Source organism: Anas acuta, chromosome 23 (genome assembly GCF_963932015.1).
Source record: "Anas acuta chromosome 23, bAnaAcu1.1, whole genome shotgun sequence".
Classification (NCBI taxonomy): Eukaryota; Metazoa; Chordata; class Aves; order Anseriformes; family Anatidae; genus Anas; species Anas acuta.
The window spans coordinates 3,189,926-3,212,798 of NC_089001.1; the positions used below are offsets into that span (position 1 = coordinate 3,189,926).

General features: G+C 52.0%; 1 protein-coding gene across 2 annotated transcripts in view; it reads right to left on the reverse strand.

The window, feature by feature from the left end:
* The window catches only part of GRIK4 (glutamate ionotropic receptor kainate type subunit 4), a 159,212-nt gene that overhangs the window by 30,143 nt on the left and 106,196 nt on the right, over window positions 1-22,873 (reverse strand). For both annotated transcript variants that reach the window (XM_068659238.1, XM_068659239.1), the window contains 5 exons: window positions 20,004-20,101; window positions 17,417-17,582; window positions 14,336-14,514; window positions 11,550-11,603; window positions 3,045-3,206 (listed from right to left, as the gene is read on the reverse strand). In XM_068659238.1, coding sequence (XP_068515339.1) covers window positions 3,045-3,206; window positions 11,550-11,603; window positions 14,336-14,514; window positions 17,417-17,582; window positions 20,004-20,101 — 659 coding nt within the window. The remainder of the gene's footprint in view (window positions 1-3,044; window positions 3,207-11,549; window positions 11,604-14,335; window positions 14,515-17,416; window positions 17,583-20,003; window positions 20,102-22,873) is intronic.

Genomic DNA, 22,873 nt, shown 5'->3' on the forward strand with positions numbered 1-22,873 from the left:
GCACCTTCCCGTGAGCCCCGAGCAGTCTTGGGTCTGATTTTCCAGCCTGTCCCATCCTTGGCCCCCGATCAGTGAAGCTCTTTAGCAAACATTTAATTTTGACTGTGGACCGGATCCCATTCCGGTTACACCATACACAATTAGCAATTGCTTTCCTGGATCAGGAACCACGTTCAACGCAGTTGGCCAGTCAAAAATGTTGTGACAGCAAATGCAACCCCTGTGACATCAAAATTTCACCATCTCATACCAAATCAGGACATCGGCCCTGCGTTTGTAATTGCCTCCTGTTGGGTTTTGATTTCCATTTTTTCCCGAGCAGTTAATGATCTCTTATTAGCTGGTGAGTGAGAGACTTGTAAATCTTGGTGAAGCATTTGACATTATTGACTGGAATATTTTATCCTCAGCCTCGAACAATTTGCTGGGATTTCAGGTGGTTCCCGTGTGCTTTTCAAGCAGTTTAGGGAGTGGGGAGGGGGTTGTGATGCAGAAAATTGAGCCATCTCCATAGGGAACAAGAGGCCCTCCCGTGCCCTCAGTGGACCTCTTTTATTATTATTGTTGTTGCTGTTAACTCCCTGTGCCAAATCTTCTCTGTTCTTCTGTCTCTGGCTTTTTTTGGGGGTAGGTGAGTGCCTTCTTGTGGGATTACCTGGGGGGGGACACCAGCTCCCTGCTTCCAGCTGCCTCCTACATGCCAGGAAATCCCAACTTTCTTCACGTTGCCCATAAAACCTCTCACTTCTTTCACGCTCTCATTGCCGCCAGCTTTGTCACTGTCACCACAAGCCAATTTGCCTGCTAACAAATCGATTCTCCTCCTCGCATCGTCTGATCCCTGCCGATCCCCGTTGGGTTTGCATGGTATCTCTGCAAGGTCACGGCTCTGCCACGGGCTGCACGTGGGGGGCTCGGTGTGTGCAGCACCCCTGTGCCCCCATCTCCTCCTCCCCAGCGCCCTACAGCTCCTCGCACACCTTCCTCCCAACCCCAGATCCCCTCCAGACGCTAACCATGGGTTAAACATGGCTAAGTGAAAGACATCCCTTTATTTTCTAGGTACAGAAATCCCCCACATAAAGGCCACGTTTAAAGGCAAGCTGCTCTCCAGGGAAATGTGAGCGGCTTCGGCTAGTCCAGGTTCTGCCAGGCTTTTTTTTCCTCTTTTCCTACTAAAACATTGTCATCTGTATCTTTGCCCCAAACATAACACAGAGAATTAAAGCCATTAAAATCCTGTGAAATAGACTTTACAATCTGGATTTTATTCAATGACATAAACACTTAATTACAAACATCTGTTTTAGCCTAAATTCTAATTACCTAATCTAGCCATCTGTAATTTGAATGATTTTCTCTGATTTCCTTTCTTTGCGATGTGATTAATGAGAATGGCATTAGAGCAAGCAGCTCCCTCCTCCTTCCTCAGATGCTTTCTCAGCTCCCTCAAGAAAGCCCTTGGATCCTGGAGCTCGCAGGAAACCTCCCTCCTGTCACTTCCAGCTGTTGAGCTTCCTTTTCTCTTTTTAGGAAGAGAAAAAGGGGACGTCCAGGACCTGAGACCTGCCAGACTTCCACCAGCACACTGAAGGAGAATGGGATTTACCTGGCAGGTGCAGGAGGGGAAACACATCCCACCTGGGAATATTTCACATGTCCTCCACTCTGAATATTCACAGCCTCAGATACTTTTCTCATCACCTGGGGCATGGCATGCGCCAAGAGCAGCCACACAACTGAGCTTGGGAAGCCTTCAGGCAGGTCCTGGGATGCTCCTGGGCTGGAGCAGCTGAGGATTGGGGTGGTGCAGCCTGGCTGAGCCCCCTCTCCAGATGCATCATCCTCGCTGGCCCGCGAGGAAGCCTGTTGTATGCTGAACGTGCTTTAGGAATGACTGAAAGGAGCATCCAGCTGGCTTAGCACTGCACTGATGGGTGATTGAGGTTCAGGCTCACAAACCAAACAGCTCCATTCAGCTCTGAACTCACTCACTCTTCCAAAAAAAAAAAAAAAAAAAAAAAAAGAAAGAAAAAAAAAAGAGAGAAGTGCTGCAATGAGGCATACACCTGCATCCTTCCACCTCCAGATTTTGGCGGTCGTTTAGGACAACGCAGGGTAAGAAGGAGCAATGAACTCCATTATTTCCCCACCACACCTGCAGCACTCCTCTGCCTATTGTCTTACCTCTGTGCTATTAGAAGGAAATCTATTTTTAATGCCTCGGAACAGTCCTGCAACCCCCAGAAAAAAGGGAAAGCTTTCTGGAAGCCACCCTACAGAGATGTAGCAGGGCAGGCAACAGCCGCCTCAGTGCAGGAGGCTCCCAGGCACGTACTTAGCATGGCCTGAGCACCATGTCAAGCCAATAGGACATGGACACAAAGGGCAGAAAGCTCCTTATTTTCCCTGCTTAAGATCACTTTGTAGTGATAATAAGATTTTCAGCAGCACACTGCTGCTGCAGCTTGTCGAGGAGACTCGGAGTTCATTAAAAAAGCTGCACAAGGTTCCACTGATGGCATTTTCTGCCTCCCTTCCCCCAGCTCCAGCCGCAGCCCCCTGCATCCTGATCTGGCAACGCTGCTGTGCAAACCCTCTGGAGCTTCCAAGAGTCCCTGGGGAAGATTTTAGGGCTGGTCTGCACCCATCAGGGAGATGCCAGAGCGCACAGCACCGCACAGCCTCGTGGCAGCTGCCTAAGCCCAAGCTTTTTCCACGCTACGTGCATCCAGACTGCCTCTTCCTCTTGCACAAGCCACTTTCCCAAGGTAAATACACAGGGACTAATTTCCCTTGGGAAACGCTTCACCATCCCCTGCACTCACACCCAAATACAAATCAAATTCGGATTAGGTTTAATTTAAAACTGCACAGCCGTTCAAGTACAACCAAGCCCTCTAAAGCTCTCCATCCACCTGGCTCCCGAAGGTCTCTCACCCCAAAGGGGGAGGTTTTCCTTGGTCTTTCCCTCCTTTGCCCCACGGTCCCAATGGATGAGAGCAGCTTCTGACTCACCGAGGCGATGGAAGGGTTTTACTTACTGCCGGGCCAGTGAAAGGAGCGTGGTCACAGTTCTCCTGCCAGGACTGGTTGAGGCTCTGCACAAACTCTTGGAAGAAAGCGTGAGACTGGTTGAAAATGGAAAACCCCAGGATGTTGACTCGGTCATCCAGCAGGCTGTCCAGGCGCTGGAGGGAAAACTCCTAAAGCAGCCCAAAACAGAAAGCAGGGTCAGGAAAGAAAACAGGCACCAAAAAGTTCAAAACCAGACAACATAACTGAAGGGAAGATGGTGCCATGCAGCCAAAAGCACAGGAACCCACCACCTCCAAGCTGGGCCTGAAATCCTCCCACCAGCCTGTAAGGAAATCCTGGGTGCTGACCACAATGGGGCTCAGCAGGCTGGTAACGAAGATGTCAACCAAGTCCAGCACTCTATTTTTTTCCCCAAAACAGACCCTAAATCCTCCAAAGCAGGTTCTGGAAAGCTCATTTTTGAGCAGGACTTCCCTGCTTCAGCGCAGGCAGGGAGGCACCGGGTATGTTTCAGGCGGAGCAGGCAACCTGCTAGGAACGCTGCATGGCTTGTGCTCAGCTAAACAAAGAGCCAGAGGCCTTTTCTCTCTTGACAGAGGGCGATGAGGAAGGCAGAGCCACCTTGCATGCCCGGGGGATCTCAGGGATGCCCCAGCTCTGCTCTCATCTCCGGGACAAGCGCTCCCATGCAGCTGGGAGCCCCAGATGGTGCGAGCACACGGGCACGGACTGTCCATCCAAACCCAAGCCAGGAGGAATCCCCAGGCCAGCAAGACCACCAGAGTGTGAAGGGCCACGTCTGGAAAGAAATGAATGCCATTTGCTCTTCCTAATTTCCTCTGAGAACGCCTGACCCAGACCCCATCCTGGGCTGCAGACATCAGGCGCACAGCGACGGCACCACACCACCACCGTGCCAAGGCAGAAACACCAAGCTCAAGCTAATAAACCAAGACAGGCTGCATGGAAAACACCATCCTGTGGTGCTGCTCCAGGTGCCCTGAGGAGATGCCACCTGCCAGAAAACCCGACGTCCCCGGGGAGGGAGCAAACTGGCCAAGGACGGCGTTAAAATGAACCGCAAGCAAAAAGGGAGAGCTCGATGCCAATGGAAGCGGTTGTACAGCAGGACCGGCTTCCTGGAGGAGCGTCCAGCCCTCCCCGTCCTATTAGCAGGAAATAATGGTGCCTTCCTCACTAATTTCTCTTTTGCTAATTGCTAAAATGGAGCGAGAAGGTGGGAGTAATAGTTTCAGAAACTGCTGGGTGCCCAATCTCTTCCATCACTAATATGAATGGCTTTTGGCTCCGTGGACTAGGAGATCTCAGCGAGTCAAGTCATTTTTTATCTGTTCCTGCGTATGTGTGCGCGCAGGAACAAGGCCTGTAAATCTCCAAAAAACAGAGTTACAAGACTGCTCCAGCCTGGCAAACTCCCCCAAGAACGCGATCAGACCCAGGATTAAGTGCGTTTTGGACACAACCGCATTAACGTTAGGTAACATGAAATTGCCTGTGAACTATTGATTCATTTGAATGATATTATCCTCCTGCCTTGCTGACAGGTTATCCATTTACCCACAGCATCCTGTCAAGCGGCGCAGCGAGGGCAGATGGCTAATGAGGACCGGGGCCCGAGGAGCTCCTGGATGCAAAGGGAGCAGCAGGAGATGCGCTGAGCCCCTGCAAAACAACGGCTCCCCCAGCAGAGCTGCGAGGCAAACAGTGCACAGGGCGAGCGGCCTCCTGAGTGCCCTACATGCAGAAGGAAACCGAGATGCTGTGCACCAAAGAGCCCCGGATCTGCTTGGTGAAAATCCTCACATCAGCCTTTTCCCAGCTCGTGCTGGAGGTGGATGCTCGTCGCGAGCTTCTGGCTTTTCCTGCAGCCTCTCTTCTCTGTATCTGTCTACTTCCAGGCAAAACTCCAGCTGCAGAAAGCCCCATTTCTGCTGCAGTCCTGCTCAGACAGCACACGGGCACCACGGGAGGTGAGCCCCATCCCTGCGCTGCCAGGTATTCGCATGCAAGCAGTAGCACATCCACCTTTTCAGACTGAGGTAGAGAAATACGGTTTGTATTTTTGAAACAAGGCTCAGACAGGCAAATGGCTCCATAGAGGGCGCGCAGGGATTTGGTGTCAGATCCCAGAATTGCTCACTGAGGTCAACTCAACAAGACACATTGAAGATGGCTTTTACCTAAGCCAGCAAGAATCTTCAACAGCAGAGCTGACTCAGAATAACTCCTCTCCTCTCCTCCTCTCTCTTCTCCTCTATTCTGCTCCCAATGATTTTTCCCCTCCTTACCCCAAAACAACCACCACACCTGACCAGCACATCTTGGACCAGCTCCCTTATGCCACCCCTGCAACCCAAGGCACAAAGACCATAAAAACTGCCTCCGAGTCTCATTTCAGATACACAAATCCTGGCTGCCTGAGTTCTCCCCCTTCTCTGGGTCTGTTTTTTCAGCGCACCCACCAAAAGTCAATATCCTGTTTCCTGAGATGGCAGAAAAAGCAGGCCCTGAAGGTCCGCAGCCAGAATTAATGAACTTTTCGAGAAGAAAAGTCCCCAGGCTTTGCTCAGATCACAGCAAAGTCTGCAGCAGCGCCAGGCAATTACAGTGCAGATTTTCTGACTTCTGCTACAGGGCTGCAACCGCTAAATATGTGCCGTTAAATAACAACACTTAGCGATTCTATGGCACTCCATATTTTCAAAGCACTAGGCGCACATTAGCTAATTGAATACAAAGGGGTTCCCTGGGAGACGGCACTGGAGGAGTTATTAGAGGATGAAGTCACTCTTGGGTTGGCGTGCTCCATGCGGCACTCGACCTGCCTTCTCACTTCACAGCAGCAGACAAAACCCTGGGAGCGACCCGAGCGTTTAGATCACTGGGAGAACCTGCCTAATAAAAGCCACCCGGCCAAGCTCGCTAATTCATGATTTGAAAGCCACGAGCTCGGGTTTTGTGGCGTCACCGGCGGTGAGTTACGGCTGGGAGATTTACACGCAGTCATCTCCAATCTGTTAGGAGCACAAAACCACGGGGTGCAGGCACATCGCTCTGTGCCCACTTCATAGCAGCAACACTCCAGGGACACCTGCCAGGTGGTTTTGTACCCATTGTACAGAGGAGGAAACCGAGGTGCTGAGAAAAAAAAAAACAGCAAGCAGTGAAAAACCTGACAGCGGGACTCAGCCTCCAGGAGACAGGGATCAGCAACCTGCCCTTTGGTGCAAAGCATCAAAGCCATCGCTTAAATTCAAGCAGTTTCATGAAGCATCCTCCCAGATCTGCTCCTCAGTGACTCATTTGTGGACCAAAGCAGACCCCGTGAATGTTGCCCAGGTCCTCCCTGGCTGCTGTTTTCACCCATCTGGTCAGATTTTGACCTCACCTCACCCCAAAGCCCTGCAATAACCAGGATTTGCTCACTGCACTGACACCGGGATGCCTTCACCCCTCCCTCTGCTCACACCCACACACGTGGTTATCCTCCTCTCTTAATTACCGCAAGGATTTCGCTGGAGCTTTGGCTCTGCTGGTGAGCAGCCCCAGAGACCCTCTGCTGCTGTCCCAGCCCATGGTCACCCACAGAGCCTCCTGGTGCAGCTCTGAGCTGCCTGCACTGAGCTCAGCCCCATCCCAGCCAAGGATCCGTCCCCCCCTGACAGATGCTGATTTACACCAGCAGCTCCAGAACACGCTGTCCTGTTCCTCCTCTATTTTTATGTGGGATAGGAAGGAGCACGCTGGGCCAAGGCTTCCATTTCTCTATTATTAAGACCTCACGCTGGCAAACCTTCCATCACAAGGGTATTTGGTGCTTCAGAAAGCTGTCACCCTCCAACCTCTGATTACAGTTCCCAGCCTGGCACTCTGCATCCTGCTGCCCTCGGGGCTGAGCATGCTAATCACTCCTAAGCTCCTCCAAAAAGACACTTACTTATTTACTGAAGTGGGCAATATTATGTTAAGCGTTTTATGGTTTTCTTGAAAGGCTCCGTTTATTTATAAACTATCGACAGAGTCAGTAAGTTTATAATGGACCACACATTAAAATCAATTTCTCTGGAAGGAAAAAAAAACAAAAAAAAAAACTCATCATGGGAACGAATCGTGGCCTTTTGAGGATCACGTGGATGTGGATGACCTACCCAACTCACTGTGTTATTCGGCTGTTCACGTAGTTAAAGGAGAATCGGGATCTCGGTGAACTTGGTGGTGATTCAGGGGAGCTCTCCCTACAGAATCTGGTTGCTCTTCCGAAGTTGAAGCATCACAAAAGCATCGGAGCCGTGTGCTGGTAAGGACAGGCCTTTTATCTCCTCATGCAAGGAGAGCTGTTGGATTTTGGAGGCTGCTCTTCAAACGGAGCACTTTAGGAAAACACGCTGCCCGCATCGTTAGTGCAAGAGAGCAACTTCGACTTCCCCGCAGGGAGACTGGGGCTGAGGAGTGACAAAGGCTCAAAGAAGAAGGGGTCAAGTGAGAGTTTGGGGCCTGAAAGGGATGGCATGTGGAAACGGGGTAGGGGGGCTGAGACAAATAGGACGAGAAAGCACGAGGAGGGAGGAAAAAAAAAAAAAGAGGTTTGCTCTCACAGTGGAGGGCCTGGGCTGGATCTGAGAGAATGATTTACTCAACAACTGGAAATGAAATGCGGGCTGGGCTTCCTAAAGGACTCTGAACAATGCACAAAGAAGATGCAAGACAGGTAAAAGGTAGCACAGGCAGGCAGCAAGACGCAGAGAGGCACAAATTGCTGCTTTGCCGAACTCCTCCTCTTCTCCTGCTAGCGAAAATAAGGAGAAATGGCTTTGGCATCCTTGCACCAACCCGATCTGTTTGCCCTCCTACCACGTGTCACCGACAACACAATAAATTCAGGGAATTTATCCACCATAAATTCAGGGAACCCACCATAAATTCCGGGAACGGCCGAGGCTCCTCGAAAAGCTTTGCATCAGCTACAGGGAGCCGGGCAGGTAGGCTGGCCTTTGGGGTGAAATTTGTCAAGGCCTAACGAGAAAGTCTGTGCCCTTCACTTGCACCAGAGCCTAGGAGAGATTGAGGGATGCTTACAGACCTCGTGCAGTGGGGCTGAGCACCACAGCCCGTGATGGAGCTGAAATTTGTGACATTTCCTGGGCCGTTTGGATGCTGCTTGGCTCGCCGGTCCCAACGGGGCATCCAGAGCGACAACTGAGCTTTGGAAAACTCGCCCTATATGAGGAGCAAGCTCTTTATAAACCACTAACAAAGAAGGAACAATAGGAAACAAATAAACAAAGCCAAGCTGATTTATCTGGGCTCTGGAAATCGAATACGGCAGCTGTTTTATCAGCAACAACACCTCCGCACAATATTGTCGGGGAACAAACCTGCAGCCACTCAATAGACCGCCTGACTCAAAGCACGAGTAAAACTCCTTTACACCTCCCTCCTTACTGTAATAATTTTAATTGTTTCAATTATTTCCATCTAATCTCCTTGATAAATGTTTTGAAATTTAAGCCCAGCCTGGGGTCCATATGTTATATTGAAAAAAAATAAAATAAAAAAGGAAAAAAAAAGACAAAAACAACAACAAGCCACAGAGAATTAACAAGCTACAAGAATTAATTGTACCGCAGGATTTTGGAGGCATCCAACACCCCTTCTGCTCTGCACTGCTGATCTCCAAGATTTCTAGCACCAGGAGAAACTTTTTCTTTTTTCCCTTTTGTCCCAATTCGAAGCAGCCTGCCACGCTTTACCTATGCACTGGCCTTATTAGCAGCATTATCATAAATCAAATTGTCAGCTGGGCTTTGAGCTGTACCCCTCCCCTCTCAGACATTGCCTAGTGCTGTTCTTCAGCTTAGGTCCCACTGTGACACCCTACAAGGAGGACGAGGACAAAAGGGGGCTCGGTCGCACCCTGGCTCGAGAGCACCCTTACGCAGATGATGGACACGGGGAAGGAGCAGGCAGCAGCCCTGCTCTGATCTGCGGGTTTCATTTGGGCTCCAGGAAAATTTGTGGAGCTTCTGCTGCTGACAGAAAGGGTCCCCAGAGCTGGCTGAAGGCGGCTGATAATGAATTCGCATGCAGTAAATTAGCCCGTGGATATTTTTACATCAGGCTGCTCGCCTCGGCTCCAATGGAAACACACTGGGGGCTGAGGGCTTCCTCCCGGTTTGCTCCCGCAGCCTTGTGCCAAAGGCTGGCAGCTGCTCTCACGCATTGCTCTGCCTCCCCTCCGAGCACCGATGGCACCCCCCAGGACCCCGGGGACCCCCGGTCCTGTCCCCACAGGCTGGTGGCAGAGGGCCCGTGGCCGCTCGCCTCCACGCAGCACTCCGCAGAGAACTGGCTGCCGGCCGGGATATGCTCGTTAAATAAAATTAATGCCAGCAGACAGGAACAGAACCCCCCTCTAATGCTGCAGGGCAGGTGTTTAATTCGGCATTTTCGCCCCTTTTCCATCCTTTTTTTGGCCCGTTTTGCCATCTTCAGGTAGCTTAATGCTGAACAGACCGTCTGTTCCCCTCCTGATGGGCTCTCTCCCCATTTAAAGCCCTCGTCTTGCTTGCTCCCCCTCGCAGCAGCTCGCTCTGATTTTATCTTTTCTATTAGGCAGTGATTGTAAAACCTCAGAGGGTTCATTAGGGGCTTGATAATCCCTCCAGATTTATTAGTCTAAATTGCTCGCTCCCATCTCTCGTCCCCATTTAAGTATTACTAATTTCCTTTACCACCTCGCCCATCTGCCCAGGTTTTGCCCGATGTCACCTTTCTTCTTCGGTAGGCCCTGCCAAAATTTCAGTTCGCTCTGCTCTGGGCTGGTCTTTTGGATAAAGTGGTGAAATAAAACAGGGGAAACAACAATATCCTGTGGGAACAAATGGCAACGAAACTCGTTTCTGACTCACCTGCCTCGTACCCTCGTTACACTGGATGAATGGGTTTCAGAGACAAACATCACCCCTCGATCCCAAGAAAATGCTTAATCACACCCATGCTCAAAACTAGTGTGCTGATGAGCTTAATTAAGCAGTGAGGAGCTTAATTTCTGTAGTTACTTTTGTTGTCCAAGCACCATCCATGAATACAGACTCCGTTGTGCTGGCGATGTGCAAGTGGAAATCTCTGATTATGTCTACTACAGTAGCACTGACAAACCCAAATTATGGATTAAGGCCCCACTGTGGCTGAGGCTAACCAAAATTTAGCATCTTTTCCAGCAATGCTGTACGTGTCCAGGCTGCAGTGTGAGATGGGCAGGGGTTTCATGGGCTGGAGACCCTGCTCCTTACCAGCTCCACTGGGTGGCACAGGGGTGAGAAACCACAGAGCGGAAGCTGCTGCCTTAAATTAAATGATCTTCAGGTCCCAGGGCTTAGCTCTGCCCCAGGTCCATCCCTCCCTGGCCAGTGCTGAGCGTTTACATGAGGATAAGTCAGAGCAGCGGAGCTTTTCCTTGCGGGGCTGGTATTGAGCAAGGTCAGGAACTAGGGACTGAGCACTGAGCAGGACCAAAATACTGTTAGCCCAGGTAGGAAACGTGGATTTTCCCTTCTTTTGTATTTTTGCCTTTTCTGACACCTTTCCCCATCCCACCCCAATTGCTACCTTGGCTTTCACCCCCTTCCTTCCCCTCCTTTCCCCTCCCCTTCCCTCGAGCTCCCCTTCCCACACGTTTGGCTCCATCCGCTCCCGTCTGTCTCCCACCCAAACACAAAGCGTGATTCAGCTCTCGGCTTTCCTGGCACAAGCACACCCTGGCATAAATATTAATAGAAATTAGAGACTATGAGTATCACCGGGGGCTGGAAGGCACCGGCACTTCATCATCCAGCCCGTCCCGCACGCTCCGGTTTCCAGCAGCCCCCACCAGCAGCCCCGGGCAGGTCCCGCTCTCCCCGTGGGCAGCGCTCCCCCCACCACTTGGCAGCCCTTTGGAGAGCCTGCTGCAGCACCAGAAGTTTCTCTGATGGTTATTTTGGGTTTCCCCCTGCTGCCTCCTAAGCCCGGTGCTCAGGGATTTGGCCACACAATCCCCCCAATTAGCGTTATTAGCAGCTATAAAGCCGAGTCACCAGGGGCTGTGCTGAAGTCGTGCCCACCCTGCCTCTCCACATTTACAGCACCATCCCTCCTCCATCCTGCTCTTCTCCCAGAGCAGGGAGCAGGATCCTGCGCTCACACCCCCAGCGTGCCCCTTCCAAACCACCCAGGAGCCACCCATCCCCTGGTGGACCCCCAGTCTCATCGCATCTCTCCAAACCCCTTTTTGCACCCACAGACCCTGCTGCACGGCACGGAGCAGTGCTCTCACCCCCCCCACGCCTTCCTTTAGCTAATGGGGTTTGTGTGGGGACCCCCCCCAGCTCCTGCCCCCGCCGCCCTGCACGTAGGCAGCTCTTCCCCGTGCTCCCCGGGGTCGGGGAGATCAGCTCCCATTAACATGGCTCGACACGCACATCCAAGAAAAGCTGTGAAAAACGTCTTACCAGATTAGTGAAGATGTACGTGTAGTAGGCAGACGCCATTCCCAGCTCGGCTGCCTGCGAAGGAGAGGAAAAGAGATTAGACCTGAGCCTGGCAATCTTCCATCTCAGCTCCAGCACGGACACGGGGCCACGTTTCCTTTCCCATCCTTATCGCTGCTGCTTCTCCTGTGTCGGGATGGCTGGGACACGGTAGCACAATGGGGAATTAAGTCCAGCAGCACCAAACCTACCTCGAGGTCTCCTCTCCGCACCCACAGAGGGGTGCATGGCATGAAGAAAGCACCTGTTTGCAGCTCCAGACCCTGTGGTTTTGGGTCAACACCACAAAAACACCCTGCTGGCAGAAAGCCCCGGGAGCAAAAGCTTCTGTCCCCCTCCCAGCAACCCGTGCCAACCCCCTGAGTGGGATCCTGAAGCCTCCAGAGCCCCTGGATGATGTTCCTTGGTTTTGCTGTTTTGAGGAAAGAGAGGTTAGGTGAGGTTTGCTTAATTGGTACTACTTCTCTCCTCTTCAACTATCGACTTAACGAGGGAAAATTTTTAATGTAATTTTCGAACATAACGAGGGCACGCAGCAGCTGAAAGGGCTCAGTGCTCATCTCCTTTTGCTACGAGCACCAGGATGCGGTGAGCAAGGCAGGAAAAGCTCCCGTAGAACGACAGAGAAAGGACAGCCATCCCAGTAGTGCCTTCCCCACGTACATCTGCCAGATTTGATCCTCAGTCCCGAAAATTAATTAACGTGAATGAAACCCAGCAACTCCAACCGCTCTCCAGAATTTAACAAGGGTTGTGATGGCCTCGGGAGCAGAAAAGAAGAGGGTGAGAGCGCATGGGGATGCAGGCAGGAGGACGTGGATTTGTCTGTGGGATGATCTCTTCTGGAGACCACAGACCAGATCATTGAAGTATTCTCCAAAATCCAACATTCTCATTAGACCAGGAGTTGGTTGTTGAAACAGATGCTCGGGATTAATCTGCAAATCCTCCCGACAGCCTGTGTCTCACTGCCAAGCACAGCTGGTCTCAAATCAGCTGCCGGACCTTGGTGAGGAGGTTTGCCCATTGCCCAGACCACCCGGAGGCGATGGAGGAAGGGAGGGACCGATGGTGGCTTTGGTGTGGCTGTGCCCAGCCTGTCAGTTGCACACCAGCACCCTGTGTCCTTCAAACAGGTGCCAAAAGGGCTACAGCAAAAAATCATTTGACCCGAAGAGCACCGCGACCCCACGGCTTTGCAAAAACTGCCTCGTCTCCAGCCTCCTGCACAATAAATCGTGGCACCCATGTCCCTCCCTTCTCCCTTGCTGGGGACAGCGATAATGTCAGCACTCTGTGACCTACTTTGAAGTCAGCCTGTTTGATTTCAAGGGCAGAAAATCAAAGGCAGCCACGGAGCGGCTCCGCAGCAGCGCTCCCAGCAGCTCGCCGTGCCCGCGGCCAGGTGGGCGGCCAGGCCGGGCTGGTAATCGAGGAAGCAACCATGTGTCTCCAGACCATATGTGGAGGGTGAGATGAGAAATTGCCATTTCCCTCGTCGTCCAAAGGCAGGCCGGCTGTGCCGAGGCAGCTCCGACACACGGCGCTTTCAAAACGCTGGCACGTTTCTCCTGCTTTCGGTCACCTTTGGGCAGGGCGCAGCTCCTCACCCCTGCTCCAGCTGCAGCTCCGTGAAGAAAACACTCCCCAGCCTCCCCAGGTGTGAGAACACTGCACCACAAGCTCATTATTTACAACCTCTCACTCCTCCAGTCCTCTGGCTGGGAAGATTACACCGGGTTTTACTGAACTGCTGAAAAATCACGGCAGTCTCTGACGTCTCCATCAGTGGTGGCAGGAGGATGCTCGGGAGGAGAAGGGAGGCTGCAGGTGCCCAAACGCTGCCGTGTGCCTGTGGGAAGTCACTACAGCTCCTGACATGGGGACCAGCGAAAAAACACCCCAAAATTTAAAGAAAAAAAAGGCATGGAGGTGCCCTCAGAATACCCCAAAGTGAGTATTTAGAAATGCAAAATTGCAAGAAGCTGAATAAAAATCTTCTGTTAGGGTGGGAATAATGAAACCACGCTAATTTTTTCAGCTGGCTGTCATCAGGGATAAATCTGAGATGGTGCTGAAGCGCCCTGATTACATGAAGAGGACACCGTGGGTAATGCCTGCAACAGCAGCCAAAGGGAAGGGGGACACCGTTGCTTGTATTCGGCCTTGATTCAAAAAAAGTACTTCTTGTTCCTTCCAGGATGTGGGGAACTACACACAACTTCGGGCTCCATCTGGAGCCACTGCTCAATTTTGAAGTAGGCTATCAAAACAAACGCTAAAAATTGCAGCAAGAGACCATTTAAAAATAAACACGATTAAAATAAAATCTTGGTTAATAAGACAATCAGAGAGGAAGCAAAAAGTTAGAAATGTGTTTGGAGAAAAAAAAAAAAGGGAAAAGGATTGGACTGATTGACTAATTTCACAGCGCTCAGCAGCCCTCCGGGGCTGTTTGATGGCACCAGGAGCCACGGGCAGGCGCGGCTTCTAGAAAGCAAACACACCAGCTCCGAGCAATTAAACCTTTGCTTCTGCGGTCCTGAAAAGCACGAGGAAATTATTTCCCCCAGAAACTCCATCAGTGATGATTCCTCTCTCGGCAGAGAGCATTTCCAGCGTCACCGATGGATTTTTTTAGATGTTATTATCAGTGACACCTGCACGTGCACGCTCGTGCACCGCACGCGGGCTCTGGCTGGCTGGAAGCAGCAGCACTGATGCCGTGGTGCTTGGTCGGCACCTACCTTCTGCAGGATGGTGTGGGACATGGAGGCGTTGGCGTGCACGATGATGGTGGCTGTTTTGTCGTCCCTGATCTCTTTCAGCAGAGGGGTAGGGTCCCGGCTGTCGTCCAGCATTCGGACCGAGAGCGTGTCCTTGGAGATGAGGAACTGGCGAAGCAACTTCTCGAGGTTTAAAAGGCCTGCAAGTAAAAAGGAAGAGGAGAAAATAAATAAATAGACATATTTGTGGGGCAGCAAGGACTGGGGAAGGATGGATGGAGCCCCTCCACGTGAGTACCTGCAGCAGGGAGGCCTGCAACCCCCCCCGCTTTATCCCAGCCTCTGCCTTCTCACCTCCGGCACGGCCGGCTGAAGTTTCTCCCTGCAGAGAGGTCACTGCAAGGGCTCCTTCCAGCATGGCTGCTTTGATGTCTAACAAGACGTCAAAGCTCCTGCTGCAGCTTTTCGGAGCGGAGGAAGAATATTTGATAGAATCTGTCTCTTCCAGCCAGCTGCTGGTTTTCCTCGGGAAATAACCTCCTCTGTCAACTTTGATTGACCGGAGGCCACAGGATTTAATCATTAGCAAGGCACAGACAGCTAGCGTGGCTCAAAAGGAAGGAGAAAAGCTGAGCTGAAGGAAATGCAAGGAGCAGAACCATGAGCAGGCACCAGGACCAGCCAACGGAGGGGCCAGGCTTGGGTCAGAGCCTTGCTCCTCACCTTCCCCATCCTCACCAGGAGCCCAGGGGACACGGAGCCACCCGACCCAACGTGGTTAGCAGCAGAGCGCTGCTTTCACGGGCTCCCAGCACCTCCCCAAGGTAACAAAGCAGCGTGCTAACACCTCAGCGAGGGTCTCAGCAGCAGCCAAGGCTCCTCTCGATCACATCTCTTCTTGATCCTCACAAACTCACAAAACAGGGGGGGAAGACTGGAGGGGAAAGATCGAGCCACCTCTAAGCTCTCTGCTGCTCCTCCAGGGTGCTTCTGCTGCTTGTGGGGTTCCTACTGGTGCAATCCTTGACCCCGATGGTCAGTTCCTAAATCCTGGTTGTTATTCCCTCCCCTTGGTGGTCGCAGTTTGCAGAGTAGCTCTTATGATGGCATCCACCCCGGTGCTGCTCTGCGGTTGACTTTTCAGGGCAGGGATTTTGTAGATTCACACAACGCCTTCCAGATCAGGACAATCCACAAGCTCCCTACCAACTCCACATCCCTTATGCTGGCCTAACTCCATCGACTTTGAGGGTCATTTTCTGCTTCTGCCAGCAGAAACAATCAGTCCTCAGAGGAAGGATGCGACTTCTTCCAGTGCCAGTACGAGCACGACGGGATAGGACCCAGGAGTCCCATCACACAGCCTTGTACTTTAACCAAAACAGCGACGACTTTCCCTCCAGGGAGCTAAATAATAACATCCTTCAAAACAAGATCCTCTCACTGATGAGCAGACAGCTCATATACTCCCTTATTTGCCTCCGGGGAACCTTCCGAAAGCCCTGAGTGCCTCGAGTCAGTTGTCTAAGGACTGTGCCTAGGAGCACTGCTTGTCCTAGGGGAAAACGAGGGCTTGTGCTCCTACACGAAGCTGGATTCTGGGCTGCACAGCTCATCCTGCATTTATCCAGGAACACCAGAGGAAAATAAACGGGGCTGATTCAATTAAAAGGGTGATAACCTAATGCCAGCATCTGGCTCCTGAGGTTCTGATCCAGTTAAATGAAGAGCTACACTACCACCAGGCTGCATTCAAGTGGAGACACCTGTGAGTCCTTTTTTTTCTTTTTTTTTTTTTCAGGTAGCTGGGGAAAAGGGTGATGAGCTGGTGTGTGTGTGCTCTGTGCCTGGCAGCAGCAAGGGCAGGACTGAGAGCACACTGCACAGCAGGTCGGGACACCCAATTATCTTTTCTTCCCTCTTTTTTCCTTCCTTTTTTCTTTTTTTCCTTTTTTTTTTTTTTTTCCTGAAGGTTAGGGTTACACAATGAAAAATTCCAGCGCTAAATGTAACGCAGAAGACTATTTGAATTATTTTAATTGCGGGATTTGGGTCAGGTCCTCGGCTGGGGTAAAACCTGAGCATGCCTACCCAAAAGCAATTTAATGATTACACATGCTGAGGATGTCATCTCCTCAGTGCATAAAGCAAAAAGGAAAGGCAAACACTGTCTTACTCCTGTCCTTGTGCAGGAGTCTGCAACAACCACTAGCTGTGCCACTAGCCCAGCTGGTGGCGTGAAGTCTGCCTGTCCCAATTTAGGAAGGATGCTGCCTCTCCTCGATACTCAGCCCCACCAGCAGAGACTGCTAAGCTCTTGCCAGCACTCCAGGGCTCTCGCTGGATCCATGCACCCCCTCAAAGTCCCTTTCTAGGCCGGTTTGTAACATAAACTCTAGTACTAATGAATCTGGCTCCCTGAAATTAAAAGCAAAATGGGCTGGGCTACTCCACAGCGGCCACTTGGCCACGCACTGACCTTCCAGGCCCAGGACATGCTTTGCTCGAAGCTCTGGGATGCAGAGCCTGCTCCTGCCACGCTAGGAGAGTTATGCAGAGATGAATCCGGGCTCGTTGAGGTGAACACTCCAGCATCCAGATGCACAATTACCAGCAGATGTATGGCTACCAAGCCCAGGAGGGTGTGCGGTGTAGAGGCTATTAATCAAGTCCTGCTTTTAGGCCACAAACTGCACGTGGGTTTGGGGAGAGATATTTCAAAAAAGTGAAAAATCGCCTAGAATAATCTCCAGGAACAAGCTTAAGAATATATATATTTTTTTTTCCCCCTCCAAAAACCCATCTGTGCAAGCAAAACACTACAGATAGTCCAACAGAAGGCGGGCGAGTCTTCCCCATGCCCTTTCCTCCTCCAGCAAACACCTCCATGGGGCACCAGGGTGGAAAACGTGCCCTGGGGGGGGTCTGCCTGAAGAACCCCTGCTACAAAACCTTGCACAGCAGCCAGGCAGCACAGCCCTCCAGCCACCCCAGTCATCCTCCAACAGGCACCAAGCATGCAAAGGGAGATGAAAAAAAAAAATAAAAAAAAAGGGTAGCCAGGAGCAGGGGGGCTGCTAACCCCGCCTGGCACTGACTTACATTCAGCTTTGGCGCAGATGAGGCAGGCGGTGGTGCAGTTAAAGAAATTCAGGATTCCTGCCACGGCCACGCTGATGTCGGTGTTGCTGGGGTGGAGGTTGAGCGTGGTGAAGCGCTGGAGCTGCAGCTTCAGGAACTCCTCCGGCGCCACTCTGAAGTGAGGAACCTAAGTGGGGAGGAGGGGAAAGGGGATATAATTAGAGAGGGAAACAAGGAATCAAAACAAGTAAATCTACCATAAAGGACCTTCGGTGCGAAACGCACAGCATGCAGAAAGCGAAATATCCCAATAAAACCGCAGAAGCATCGCTGGAGTAGGGAGAGGAGGGTGGGGTCTGTGCAGGAGCAGAGGAAAATAATTATCGCAGCCACGGGAAGGAGTGGATCAGGAAAAGTCTTGCTGAGCCACTCAGAGAAAGGCAACGGGGTTGGTGATTACAGCACAGGAAACCATTCCGGATGACTTCAGCCTAATGAGATCGGGTACTAATTGCAGCCGGGGCCGCACTTCGTTTCGGGCTTGCTGCCTGGGTAAACGCGGAGGCTGCTTCGCAGGCAGGTGCCCAGCCCGTGCTGGGCTCTGCTGCCTGGCTTAAGCACTGCCTGGCCACCTCTGCCTGCAGCCCAGGTAATTAGGAGAGATGACGGGAGGAACACGATGACCCTGCACCGCTGAGGCTCGCGAGAGAGAGGAACAGATGCAGCAGCCAGAAGCTTTGGGGTTTTTTTGATCAGCAGAGGGGTAACAGGTGGCTGTGCAGCGGGTAAGCTCCAACAGGGCTCGAGCCACGAGTCCTGCTAACGCTGTGCTTGTCGTTAATCAAGCAGAGCAGGAGGAGGGAGAGGGATGCTGCTTCTCAGAGAGCTGGGAGCAGGGGAACGGGGATGTCACAGCGCTGTGGGACAGCCCCTGGGCTCCCTGCGAGCAGCTCCGCTGCCACCCTGCACCACGGGGGCACCAAGTGGGGGCCAGTACCATCATTTCCCTTTTGCTGAGTGAATTATTTGGAAGCAATGGAGGCCAGAAAGGGAAACATCTGCTTCTGCTTCATTAGAGGACTGTCAAGTCCTCTTTTCTTCCATTATTAGCCCTTCCAGAAGCTATCATCCCGTGCCTCCCATCTCTCTCCTCTTGGGAAAGGCCATTAGTAGGTTGTGATGGCTGCTTTACTGACAGCGTAAGCTGTTTGGTTAGCAACAGGAAAGTTGAGGAGCAAGAAGCTGCTATCTGCCTCGATTTCACGCTGCAGCCCTCACCCCGAGCTCTGTCAGCAGGGGAGGAGCAGAACGCAAGAAAAGACAAATTCCTGGAAGCAAAGCAGACGGGGCAGCTCCTGCACGAGCCTGTTGATCCCTTTTGGGAACCAGATGGAGTCAGAGACCTGCAGCAGCCACCACGCCGAGCTGATGGCAGCCCAGCTGCAGCTCATGCTCCGAGCCCCCTTCTCCTTCCCCAGGGCTCTGCCCCTGCAACTCCCCTCCCTGGGCAGGAGGGGAGGGAATATTTGGAAGACAAGGCACCGTAGGAGATGTAGGTGCCTTCCCCAGGTTTCCTACAGGCTCCATCAGCCCCGTCACTCCTCCAGCCGGTGCCTGAGCAGCACTACAGGACATTTTCTCTCTCCTCCACCTGTGCAGCTCTGTGAGTGTGATGTCTCCAGCCGGGTTGCTGCACTGCATTTAGCACAACGGCACCAAGCGATGCTCCTGTGATATAAATCACTGGGAGGGCAGCTGGGATGGCACTCAAGAATCAAGTGCCTCAGAAGTGTGCTAGCACTCACCTTCCATTTCTGGGAAAATAAAGGGACTTCAATGGGAATTTTAGGGGAAAAACATTTGAAATCTCTTACTGCAGAGCTACCTTTGCCTGGGATGGAACACGTGTCTGGGGCGTTTAACTGCAGAAAACACTGCAAAATACACTCAGGAGACCCATCCTGCTGTAGCCCTGAGCAATGGGTCTAACAAACCTCCTCCATCTCCTCAACACTTGCAGTTCTCACGGAACAAAGGACAGCACTCCTTTGTGAATGCGAGTTATTTCCAGTGCTCCGTTCAGGTTCAGGCATTCCCCTTGCTTGGAGGCAGAGCCCACCAAAGGGCTGAGAGACGTTATCTGGCTTTAAAGGGATGAACCGGGAGAGGAGAACTCAATTTCTTCCCCGTGACCAGAGCTAGATGAGTGTAAAACAATTCAAGGCTTGTAAAGCACTAAATCAGGCACACAGCCTGGACACAGATTTATAGGGCTCGCACTGGTGGAGCAGCAGCAAAGGGAAAGGGGTGCAGCTTTCCAAGGGGACTGTGCAAAAGGTGCACAGAGGAACACACACGAAATCCCTTGGACTGGGATCTGCATCCTCCAGAGCACCTGGGGTCTCTGCACCCATCAGCACTGACCCTGACATCGGTGTTGCACATGAGGGAAGCTGAAGGAAAAGGTGACGGAGATGAAAACAAGGGCAAGGGAGGCCAAACGCTGCGCCCCCAGGGAGCCCCAGCAGCACCCAGCAGCTGGTGGGTGCAGGACGGGGTGCGGGGGCAGGATCCCTGCGGGGCCCCAGTACGGGATTTGCCCACTTACCTCTTTCTCCCCGCAGATATTGCTGATGATAGAGCTGGAGGCTGGGCTGGAGGAAGGTCCCAGGACGCCTACCACCCCTTTGGGAAGGATCTGGCACACTGTGGGTAGCAGAGAGATGAAACGTGCATTAGACCCCATCCTGCTTCACCTTGCTTGGCACAGCATCACCTCCTGCACACACACACACACTACACTCTGTGCCATTTGTGTCCCCCAAATCCCTCTGAGGCCCCCCACATCCCTCTGAAGCAGTCACCCTGTCTATAGCATCCACCTCTCCATCTCTCCCCAGCATTTCCAGGTCCCCCCCAAGCCCCACATCCCCATCCCCGACTCAGAACAAGAATTTCTCTCTTAAAATTTTGCTTTTCTTGGCCCCCACGGTTACGCACCAGGGACGATGTAAACTGAAGTTTATGGAGGCCACTAAACTCAGCAGTGACCTCGCTTCAAAGCATCCTCCAGCAGCAAACAAACTTGTCTGAATTTGGTCCCTCATCCTCTGCAGAGCTCAGTGGCAATGCTAAGAATCACATTACCGGGTTTGATTTATTTTTTTATTTTTTTTTTTTCTGGCAGTAGTTAATCTCCTGGCTCCGTGCCACCAAGGTTAGCAAAACACTAAAAAGGCCCTGACAAAATGAAGAAGTTAAATCTCTTCCCTCAAGCTTCCCGGGCTAAACTGCAACCTTTTGTCCTTTTAATTTGCAGCACACATTTCGGCCGAGTGGCGCTCCAAGGACTACCCCAGCTGGTGGCACCTGCCCGCTGCAATCCCAACCCGCTGTGCCGCTCCGAAACGCTGCTCTGGAGCACTTTGCTTGCAAACAGAAGGCAAAGCCCCTCATGCCTGGATCCCAGGGCTCAGGAAGGCTTGCTGCCAGCCATGGCCTCAGCACCACCACACACAGATCCTTTCTCCCTGGGTAGGAGAAGGCACAGGAACAACAGGCAGACAAGGTTGAGTTTCCTCAATAAGCACCGAGTGACTTATTTCTGAAGAAAGACCATACCACGGGGGAGAAGCGAGGCACAACTACTTATCAGCACTGTCAGGAGCAATCTCACGGCGTTGTCATGCGTAAAACCAAGCCAAGATATCAAAAAGCTGAGGTTTTAAAGATGCTGCCTCCTCAGTACGGCACGGCTGGTGCGTCCCAGCGCGCAGCCCCTTCAGGTCTCTGGTTTACATATTGGTGGCTGTAAGAAATTAGCTGTGTTCAACAGCTGGAAAGAGGAGCTAGAAAAACTCAAACCACAACATACTCAGAGCCCATTCTGAAGGTGGTTCCTTCCAGCCTCCGCAGCTTCATGGCTGGATCACAAAGCCAAAAGCTGAGGGTTTAGTTTGTCCCTTTGGGGATTTTTGTTTTACCTCTCTCCAAGCACTACTTAGAAAAAACCTCCATACGTTTCCAGGTCCCGACTTCTTGCAGAAAGTGCCCATGATATGCAAACATCTTCTCTGGGGTTTTCCTCCCTTCCACGCTCTCGCCCTGCACCGCCTCAGACTGAAGCGGAACACGAGCGATATTTTTCTGTGGCATCTTCAAAGGAATCCAGCGCTCGCTTCTCCTCTCTGCTTAAAAATTTACAGGCACTTATACCTCTTCAAGAAGAGCCTTTCAAGTAAGAGCCCTGGCTTTTGAAAACCCCGCACGCCGTCTCAGTGGCACTCAGCAGCCAGCAGCAGCCCCTCGGGTGCTCTGCTGCTCAGCACCAACAAGAAGGGGCTGCCGAGCCCTGCTCAGCCAAGGGTCAGCGGGGCAAAAGTCCTGGGGGGGAATTGCTTTGAGCACGCAGGAGAAAGTTTGGCGAGCACTTTTCTTCTCATCTCGCCCGTGGAGAACAAGAAGTGGGTTAAGTAGCCATAGCAACGGAGATGCAACAGCTGTCAGAAGAAAAAGAACCTGCTTCGCTCTCCAAGGGTGTAACATCCAGCGAAATTAAGGAAAGTGAATGGAAACAAAGCGGAGGTGCCCGAGGCAAAGGCCTCGACCATGTCGAGGAGAGCTGCTTCTCCTGTAATCCGAACACGTTTCCCATTTCACAACATTACCTGGTGCTGTTGGTCTCTGCAGGAGGAGAAGTCTTAACCCTGCTACCACCGTGGGCAGGGTGGATTCAGACAGATGCTTTCAGGAACGTCAGCTCGGTACCAAAACCCATCTCTGATAACTGCACAGGGTAAAACCCAGACATTGGCACAGCCCCTGCCACTCCTGGCTTCTTGTACCCCAGCACATGGGTGCCACACAGGCTGTATGCAGTGCAGGACACGGTGTCATACCTCTGCCCAAGGTTGCATCCAATTTTCACGTGCTCCAGAACTCAAAATCCCAGCAAATACCAGACCCCAGGGTGACTTCACGTGCATGTGAACGTCAAAAACCATCCACATGGATGTATAATGCAAGAACTACCCATTCATTGTTGTGCCTTTTTGGGTTCGAAGACAAATACGTGCACACACCCACTTGGTCAGGCAGTGCCCTCCCAAGACCTCGGGGCGTTTTGGAAACCTTTACATGATCCCTGCCTGCAGGAAGCAGAGCTGCCAGTGCTCCGGTGTGAGCATCCCCCTGTGGTGCAGGGCACAGCACATCCTTTGCTGCACACAGATACCTGCTGCGAGGGTTGGAGGTGGCAGGCAAAGAAGCCTCTTGCCTCTAATTGAAAATAAACGAGCAGGGAAGGGATGCAATTACCTCAGCGTTTCCATGATTGCAAAATAAATCAGGGGATCTTGAACATCGGGGAGTGGTCAGGATGGGTTTCTTGTGCAAGAAACACCAAGTGATTAAAGAGAGAGCGGCATGGAGAGTGCCCGGAGTGCTCCCTGCAGCACCCTTCGTGCTTCCTAGCAGCAA